The following is a 10,000-nucleotide window of genomic DNA, read 5'->3' on the forward strand; positions in this document are numbered from 1 at the left end:
AATCAGGAGAGGCTTGCCAAACACTGTCTAGGTGCCAGAGGAACGTTTTCGCAGACTACAGTAGCAATAGTAGCAGTTATAATTGTGGAAGTAGAAGTGGTAGTTGTAGTTAGTAGTAGTAAAACTAGAGGGTAGTAGTAGTGGTAGTAGTAGTAGTAGTAGTAGTAGTAGTAGTAGTAGTAGTAGTAGTAGTAGTAGTAGTAGTAGTAGTAGTAGTAGTAGTAGTAGTAGTAGTAGTGCCCCCCCCTAGGGGCACAGTGGGACAAATCTGAAAATTTCATTTTATGAGAATCACAGCTTTTCCAAAGAAGGTGATTGTTTCTTATGCACATGTCAATTATTGCTAAATGGTGCTATTTCCTTTCCATTATTTTAGTTTTGTAATAGCTGTTCAAAAAAAGGAGTTATTTTGTTTCAAAGATCTTATTTTCCACTGTGCCCCACCTTCCCTACCACGTCTAGGGATTTGGTTACGTCATAAACTGAGAAGAGGTCGTTATAAAAGGCCAGTAGATTTGATAGCCAGGATCTCGTATTACGTAAACCATGTTGTGAATCCCTAATTAATGAGTGGCTTTCAAGGTAACTCACAATTTTGTCTCTGATTATGTTCTCCAAAGTAGCTTACCTACTGCCGAAGTTAGACTAATGGGCCTGCAATTTCTCGGTATTTTTTGTCTCCTTTCTTAAAATCGGTGTTATGTTAGTTATTTTTCACTCCGAAGGGACAATGGCTTGTCGCAAGGACATTTTGAATAGGCTACGGTTGTAAAAGATCGGATATCGAGTATTTCGCTCTTTGTTTCTTTAAGTAGTATATTGTCTGGTCCTGGTCTTTTGTTTGATTTAAGTGATTGAAGAGCATTTAGGACGGAGCAATCTGTACATTGTTAGGGTGTATGGAGACAAAAAGGAAACAGAAAGAACTATAAAGATAACATCAGTGTTCCTCTCGCAGTGCTGGGTATAAAAAGGGCACAGAAAAGGACTGAAAATAAGTGATTCAAGCAGCAAAACTGAAAATCATATAGTACGGTAGTGTATTAAAGAGAAAAAAGATAAATGATGTAATGCCATTGACAAGCTGTGTGTAAATAAGCGAAAGAGAGGACCAAGAGGAGGATCTACGCAGCGATACAAACTTTAGGGTAGTACCTTGCCGGTACCAGTACTTGAGCGTCTGGTACCGATATTACCGGTACTCAAATTAGCGGTACCTGCTCAGCTCTGCTTCGCGCTGGAGGTTGTAAACAAACACACGGCGCGGCGCCAGCCTGAAAAATAACTACCGACACTCACACACCAACTACAGGGCTTCGTTATCCTTAAAGAGACTTTTTCCTTTATCTAATGTTCCTAATTGTTATCACTTAATAATATTGTATCAAGAACTCACATCTTTATATTGGAATTAATGTTTTTTTGCACAATTTCCGCCGCCGTCAAATAGTTCCCGCACGTCCTCCCGAGGGGTGTGTTGAGCCGCCCTACACGGTACTGTTTTCAGGCGTGGCCGGGCCCGGGGGTGACCCGGGCAGGTGTGTGGACAGGTGTGGAGGCCAGTATGTACAGGCCTGGCACGGACACCCTTCTCGAGGCACCTGCCGCCGTGAACCGTGCCACACAGGAAGGCGCCTCCACGTAGCCCGCTGGCGCAAAAGTGTTTCCGTAACGTTAAAGGCATCCTGGACTTGTAAGAATACTCCCGTGAAGAGTTATGCAAGGTCAAGGATCGTTGTGGTCAGCAGGTGAACTTACGTGTCGAACCACATCTCCCACGCTAGGGTTTGGTGTGGCTGTTCCTCCCATTGTTTTAAAGAGCTTCCGCCATCGTCGTCCGCTCATGGAAGGACTGGACGCAAGTCTATGAGATGGTAGTGTGATGCCAGTCATACTCAACTCCTAAATGTCTGCTATTTTGCATCATTTCATGAAATTTTGCAGAATGTCACTAAAATGTCAGACAACTAACATTATTATTATTATTATTATTATTATTATTATCAATATTATTATTATTAATATTATTAATATTATTATTATTGTTATCATTGAGATATATGAAAGGGCATCAAGGAAAAATAATTGGTTTAGACCCAGACAGAGTCCCTACAGTGAGCAAACATGGATATACTAAATATTTTGCTGGATGTTATGGACAAACCACCTCTGTAGGGCTCCTCGGATAATATTTATGAAACCCTAGCCACCTCTGGCAAAGTTAATACTTACATCATGGATTTCTTTTTGGTCCCTGAATGTAGTGCAGTAACAAGTGACTTCTGGAAAGGAAAAAGAATCCAATTCAGGGACTATTTATTGTTGAAAATAGGGAATAATAATTCACGAAAGTGTCACCTCCTCTGGCGGCGGCCATGGCGCTGTGTTGTGAGAAATACCTCCTCGCAGAAATAAGTCGCATATACATGAGGGGGGGTCGAGGGGGGCAAAGGCCCCCCGTTAGCTGTTAGGTCATAAAGTTCGGTTGGGATAGTTTAAATATGCTCCCCCTCCCTAAACCCTCTACGAGCTATTTTGCGACTGCGTCGGTGGTACCATCGCCATGGCCGCTGCCAGAGGAGGCGACGCCTTTGTGAATTATTATCCCCTATTTTCAACAACAAATGGTCCCTGAATTGGATTCTTTCTCCTTTCTGGAAGTCACTTGTGACTGCACTGCAATCAGGGACCAAAAAGAAATCCATGATGTAAGTATTAACTTTGCCAGAGGTGGCAAGGGTTTCGTAAACATTCCCTGGCTCTTCCATAGCCCAGTCAGACAACGTGCTGACAAAGATTAAACAACAACAACAACAGCTGGATGTCACAAGATACCTGAGAACATTGCATGAGAAGATAGTTTTCAGAAACACACCCAGTGCCCTTAAGTGGTTGACACTACTTAGTTCTTGGAGATTTGAACTTGCTTAACATTCTGATAATCTGTCACAAATTGTTTTTAGATTTGAACCCAATCAAGTGACAATAGGTTACCGTTTGAGTGGCCTAAGGTTACTGTTTCAGCGGCAATAAGTTACTAAGCTTAGCTGTGATCGGTTAGGTTTGGTTTGTGTGGGGTTTTCTTGGTTTAAGAAACTGTGTGGTGGGCAGATCCACCATCTGGTAGTGACTGTACTTCTGAATCTTCACCCACAGGATTCCCCAGTTAGTATTTCATGGACATAGACAAGCCTAGCAGCGTTACTCTTCTTGCTATTCTCCAATGTCTCCCCCGATGCAAAACCAATCCTTGGCTGCAGTTGCTCTCCAATTCACTCCTTTGCAGTTTGAAAAGTTTCACATTTGAAGGCATTCCACAGTTTGAGACCATCACTGCACGAAGAGTGCAGTACAGTAGAGTTTTCCCCATAGAAATTTCAATGTTTGGAATGAGTTAGAAGAGGTGGTGGGTGGAAGCAAAGCATGTGTGGCAATATAAGGAAAAGCTGGACAAGTATAGATCTGGAAACAGGACCACATGAGTGCAGCTCGGGCTCTGTATACTACAATTAGATAAATACACCAAGTCTCCTTCTACTAATCCTCTTTTTTTGGATTCATGCAATGAGAAAATTACCAGAAGGCTGATACTTACCAATATCATCTTAAAAATGTTTGCCATGCAAACATGAATTACAAGTATAAGAAATAAAAGGAAATCATTCAAATAGTTTTCTTACTATGTAGTAGGTTATCACAGGATTTTCCACTTTTTTTTTTACTTATTTACCTTGTTAAATATTCTGTGTTTTTAACAAAGATGATCCATGGCAAGAAGAAATTATTGTCATTAATATATTTATATATAAAATGTTCTGTTATTTGATGTATACATATTTGTTTTCAGGTTAATTAAATTCCTTAAGTTTGTGGCTGATGTACCATGATGGTGGACACGGGCGGGGGAGCCAGGGAACGATTCCAGAGCCTGAGTGTAGAGGAGCACGAGGGAGTCTTGCCCCCTTTGTCCACTGTTGGGTATTATGCCCACACTCATACCGGGCCGCGCTCTGCCTCCTGGCGCTCAACACTGCCGGTTAGTTACTTCCCAGGTCATGAGCCTCCTTCCCTGCCTCAACACATCATGGAAGCATCTTTTTCCTGCCTCTTTCTTTGGCACTATATTATTATTTTATAAATGTTTAATTAATTATTCTTGCAAAATTGAAGATCACTAATTTTCTGATTTCTTTTCAGGGACAAGATGTAGATAATTGTCTCAGTTTATTGGATTCATCTCCACACAGTCTTATTCAAATCAAGAGTGATCCAGAGAATCTTGGTGGTCTATGCAGCAGCAGCAGCAGCAGCTGTGGCCCCATGATGACTCTGCCTGGGCCTCCCCTCTCCTCTGCAGAGGCTGCTGAGGATGCCCAGACAAGAGGACAATTACTCCAGGAAATCACTCATGTTGCCGAGACTTTTGAGCCCTACAGCTCACCTCCCACACCACCAGGATGTTACAGAAACTTCACAGTATCGTCAGACACCCAGTCTCATACAGATTTTATATGTGTGTATACTCTTATTGAATTTCATTCATTGATTACTCAGGCATATAATTGTTATATATGTATGTATGATTATGTTTATATTGTTATGTACTTCTTTACAAATTTAAAACATTATATTGGCGATAGGAGTAAAATTTTGTGAGTGTAATTACTTGTTCAGTTTCAGATACACCTGAGTGGTCCTGGAACCGCAGTCCAACAGATGACAAGGCCTTCAATGGGCACAACAGTGGCAGCTTGTTCATAGGCCCTGTGTCATCAAGTGAGACTGTGATCAACTCCCTGCAGTACAACATTTCATCACATCTCATGTCAGATGCCTTTCCCTCACCGCTACCTTCAGCGTCTGTCACGGAGTCCCCGATGTCCGTCCCATCATGTTCACCTGTAAGCTACTCGGAGGGAACCTCTCAAAAGGGGCTAAAAAGGAAGAAGAATTGAAAATTATACACTTACTCCAAATGGCTGCTGTACTTGATGAATTTCTATGTACTTACTGATGAGTTTAAATTGGTGTATTTGTCTCCCCTGGCTGATGAATTCTTATCCAGTGGTAGAGGTCTCGATGAGACCTTCATTGGACAGATGAGTTTGAATCTGTCTTGCATGTTGTTTTCTTCTTAACACAGATCCTTAGAGCCATTGATAATTCTTGTGGCTGGTCTTGAAGAGTTATCTCAGTTGTGCCTGGCTCAATGAAGCTTTGGTCAACACTTAAGTATCCTTGGTTTAGAGCGGTGGCTGGTGCAGATATAAAATTTGGTTAAGATTCGTTTTAGTACCGTGCCAGTATCTCATTACCTACCTCATGAAACATCACTGTCTCTTCATATATCTTTTCTACAAACCTTCAACAGTCATGGAAATGCTTTCAAAATCCAATTCAAGGAGTTTTTTTTATACTCTTGAATATAGGGGATAATGTTTAGGAAAGCTCGTTGCCTCCTCTGGTGCTGGCTGCGGTGATGCTGGTGCCACTGCCGCCGCAAAATAGCTAGCAGAGGGTTTTATTAGGTTAGCTAAGGTTGGGTTATATTCATGCTCCATGATAAAATTCGCGGTATTTGCATAAAAATAACAGGTTTGCTCTGGCGATGGCCGCGGCAATGGTGCAGTCAGTGTTGCGAGAAATACCTCCTCGCAGAAATAAGTCGCATATACACATGGAGGGGGGGGTCCAGTTGGAGTAGTTTAAATATGCTCCCCCACTCTAAACCCTCTACGAGCTATTTTGCGGCGGCTGCACCGTCGCCGCGGCCTATTTTCAAGAGTAAAAAAAAGTCCTTGAATTGGATTTTGAAAACATTTCCATGACTGTTGAAGGTTTGCAGAAAAGATATATGAAGAGATAGTGATGTTTTACAAAGTAGATAATGAGATAATGGCACGGTACTAAAACAAATCTTTACCTAAAATTTTTTGCACCAGATTCACAATATTGAAGTCAAACCATGAAACATGAACCTTAGTTGATAATATCAATTCATGTTGTAGGAGTATGCTGTGTTTTCAGTCACAGCTTTCTTTTGTGTTGTCCTTAGAATGATCACTCATTCTTTCTCAGACGCGCCAGTATATGTCTAAGGTAACGTAGTATTTGATAATAGCTAAGCCCTAGAATGAGGGTTCTACCATTACTTTTTTTCTCGTAGGTTCAAAGACCACCACCACCTCCATCAACATTGACCTCATCTGCACTAGATCTGTCACCTGGTCCCCCACCCATGGCACGCCAGTTGCCACCATTGAAGCCCTTATTCATGACACCAGCCTCCTCACACCCCCCCCTTGGCTCCACCCCTCCTTCAGCACACCAACTCTCCACCCTGCATTCCTCCCTCATAACCTTAGATGTACCCTCTCAAGCACTCTCAGCCCATGAAACACTGGATGACACCCTGGACCTGGTGGGGGTGGAGGACCCGGGGCATGAGAGGACAGCAGAGTTTGAGTGTGGGGAGTGTGGGGCCGCCTTCACCCGGCTGCCTCACCTCAAGTACCATATGAAGGTAACAGGAAGAATATTAGTGTTTACTCACTGATATAAATAGATTAATATAATGCACATATTTGAACACCAAATTAAGGTAATGATAATCACACTAGCTATCCATTTTATTTTATTTACATTTTTCCATATTTTCACAGATTCATACTGAGGTAGAAAAGCCTTCAGATGAGCAAGATGAATTTCTGCAAGACTCATCAAATTCCAAGTTCAGAGTACAGTCTCCTGAAAAGTTACTCCAATGCAAGCACTGTGATGAAAAGTTTTCCACTGCAGAAAAACTCAAGGTTTGTGTGAGCTCATTGTTTCACTTTAAGGTTAAACTTATTCTCTTGAATTTATTGGATGATTTTTGTCTTAATTATCATCATTAGCTATACCCCATTTTGTGCAGGGGCAGGATGTCCTTGTCCTCCACTCTCTCAAGTGTTTCATTCTCTTGACATAATTTGTTATTCTGCCAGCTGATTATTATTCATTACCTTCATATTCACCTTCAGACCTACTTTCAGGCTGTGTAGTTTTCAGTCTTCTCGTGTTTCTCGCATTAATGGTTGCCATGTTGTCCATATACATATATCTGTTTATGATTAGTTAATCTAGGTGCTACATCCTGAATGTTTACACATATGCTGAGAACTCTTGTCAAATGCTCTGTCATATTGTGTGAAAGTCATTCACAGTAGTTTATTGTACTTAACTGATTGAACTGCAACTTGGTTGATGATGTCTTATTGTAATGCTCAGGGCACCCTTCAGGTGCATAACAAACATCAGTCGCTTGTGTCATAGAAGCTTTTATTTCTTTCATAGAACTTGCAGTTGAATACAGACATGCAGTAACAATCGTGTCTCAGAGACAAACAATCGTGACATGCTTACAATATAAAATAACTGGAGAATTCTTTATTGATATTTCTGGTGTAATGATAAGGGAGAACTCCACGTTCATATGTCATGAACATCATTTCTAATGATACAATTTTTCTTCTACAGACTCATGAATTGAAACATTCAGGAGATCGCCCATTCCGATGTAATGAATGTGGCACATCATTCCCAGCCAAAGCCATGCTCATCAGACACAAGAAAGTAAGAATGATTACTTCCTTGTTTCAATTTTTATCTGTGGCCTCCTTCCGTTGCTTGAAGCTGTATCTGGGTGCAGGGTTCAGGACCAGGATTTCAACATGAATGATAATTGTTGCATTTTCAGCTCATGATATATATTCTTTCAAGCCCTTGTTAGAAATACATCAGGATTATAATTGTTATTATTATTATAATTTTTTTTTTTTTTCCAGGTTCACACCGGTGAGAAGCCTTACAAATGTGATATATGCAAAACTTGCTTCACCGAGGCAGGCAGCCTGAAAGTCCACAAACGCCTGCACAGTGGAGAGAAGCCGTTCAAGTGTGACCAGTGTGACGTGGCCTTCAATGGTGCCGGCATGCTGGCCACTCACAAGAGGAAACACACCGGGGAGAAGCCTTACATGTGTGATGAGTGCGGTGAAACATTTCGATTGTTGTCAACCTTGAAGAGTCACCGGAGGCGGCACACTGGAGAAAAACCCTTCGTCTGTGAGCTGTGCGGGTCATCCTTCACACAGCGGGCGGCCATGCAGCGCCACAAGAGGATCCACTCCGACAAGAAGCCGTGGGAGTGTGACCAGTGTGGGTACAAGTTCAGGGAAAAGGAAAATCTTAGGAAACATATTGCTCTTCATAAGATAAAACTGCAGCACATGTGTGACGTTTGTGGTGCTGGATTCAACCAGGCCAAGAAACTAGAGACTCACAAGATGCTTCACAATGGGGGTGACCGACCCTACCAATGCAATAAGTGCCCGTCCACCTTCACCAACCCCAAGTACCTGACTCAGCACAAGAAGCGAGTGCACGACAAGAAAGGTGCAATAAAGTGTGAGGAGTGTAATGGAACCTTCAAGAGGAAAGAGACTCTACGTGCCCACATGAGGATACACAAAGGAGAGCGGCCGTATGTGTGTGAGGAGTGCGGGGCAGCCTTCAATCAGCGAGGAACACTAACCAAGCACATTAGAGTTCATGGCAGCCAAGTGTTAGTTGACGATCAAAGTGAAACAAAGACATCTGACAGTGCAGATAAAGCATGCAATCTCCAATCACCTGATAGAAAGAAAAGGGAAGATAAAACATTTAGTTGTTCACTTTGTAATCTCCCTTTTCCTAGTGAGAAAGAGTTGGTGCAGCACACAAGGTCAGGTCACTCATCTCAGGGGACTTTGCAACGAAACTCAGGACCTGAACAAGACGTTGATGATAGTAGTGAGCACATACGAGACAAATACATATGTGAAGACTGTGATCAAACTTTCTTCCGAAGGCGCCAGCTCAGAGCCCATAAAAAATATTGTCCATGTCGTGTTCCGACCTATCAGAGTGACTCTCCAGAAAAAGTGAGTGTAGCGGCAGTTCAAAATGATGCAAAAGAAGTTGACGCCATGAAGTTATTGACAGCCGTGTTAGCAGTGACAAGTACCAGTGCAAGTGAAACATCTGGCTTTCAGCAACCTCCATCCAGCCATGATCAGCCATCCTCAGCCTCAACAGTTTTATGTCCTACGTCATCTTTATCAATCACCTCAAATGCAGAGGAACATCTTGGTCACCAAAGTTCCCTTCGACTTTTCTCTGACTGTGATTCGCCATATGCAGAGCACCTGCCCATCCAGCTCAAAGACAGCCACTTAGAACGACCTCCACAACAGCCATCACCCTTACCACAGTCATCTCAGCGTCAGCACTGCCAACTACATGAGGCATCCCATGATCATCATCAGTTGAGTCATGCACAAGTGTCCTTGGAACATTTATCAAAAGAACAGAAAAACTTTGTACAACATCCATCTCATGTTCAGCCATCTGACCAGCCAAGTCGCATTCTCATCACTCAGAGTTTTGAGCATCTCCAGCTTTCATCGCGGCTCGCCAGCCACCTTCAGCAGCAGCTTTCACAACCTGAAACTGACCTCCAGCATCAAATGCAGGATCACTTAGAACAACCCTCGAGACCACACTCCAATCTGCACCAAGAAGTACCACAGGAGGACCACCTAGAGCTGGTACAAAGGCAATACACTCAGCTCCACGAACCACTGAAGGAGCACAGCCATACCTCACAGCATGTAAGACTCCAAGATCTGCCACACCAGCCCTCAAGACTACGAACTTTCAATTCCAAGGAAGCTCAGCTGCACCAGTCATCTCATGCATCAAGTCATATCCAACATTCTCAAGCTAAGCCAAACCATACACACCTACAGCACCATCACCATCAGATGGACCATGTTGCAGAAGAACACTTTTACAAGAGTCCTGCATTGCCACACCCAAGCCAACACTTGCATCACCACCACCACCACCACTTTCCTCATGGTGAAGAAAGGGAGGAGAGTATTCACCTCCCAGAAGACTTTCACCACACCCTTCCAGA

At 42.7% G+C, this 10,000-nt stretch overlaps 1 protein-coding gene across 5 annotated transcripts in view; it reads left to right on the top strand.

Annotated features, from left to right (window-relative positions):
- The first annotated feature begins 1,333 nt into the window (after nt 1-1,333).
- LOC126984190 (zinc finger protein 629-like) overlaps nt 1,334-10,000 on the top strand; it is a 9,041-nt gene continuing 374 nt past the window's right edge. Inside the window, exons 1-8 of one of the 5 annotated variants that reach the window (XM_050837680.1) lie at nt 1,334-1,352; nt 3,848-4,036; nt 4,198-4,513; nt 4,675-4,901; nt 6,167-6,523; nt 6,663-6,809; nt 7,519-7,614; nt 7,827-10,000. The exon at nt 7,827-10,000 is cut by the window's right edge and continues 374 nt beyond it. In XM_050837680.1, coding sequence (XP_050693637.1) covers nt 3,884-4,036; nt 4,198-4,513; nt 4,675-4,901; nt 6,167-6,523; nt 6,663-6,809; nt 7,519-7,614; nt 7,827-10,000 — 3,470 coding nt within the window. In that variant the 5' untranslated portion in view covers nt 1,334-1,352; nt 3,848-3,883. Of the gene's footprint in view, nt 1,353-1,385; nt 1,875-3,847; nt 4,037-4,197; nt 4,514-4,674; nt 4,902-6,166; nt 6,524-6,662; nt 6,810-7,518; nt 7,615-7,826 lie in introns of those variants that run through there. The other 4 variants (XM_050837678.1, XM_050837677.1, XM_050837679.1 and 1 more) reach the window with 4 other exon arrangements.

This window comes from Eriocheir sinensis, chromosome 56 (genome assembly GCF_024679095.1).
Source record: "Eriocheir sinensis breed Jianghai 21 chromosome 56, ASM2467909v1, whole genome shotgun sequence".
Classification (NCBI taxonomy): domain Eukaryota; kingdom Metazoa; phylum Arthropoda; class Malacostraca; order Decapoda; family Varunidae; genus Eriocheir; species Eriocheir sinensis.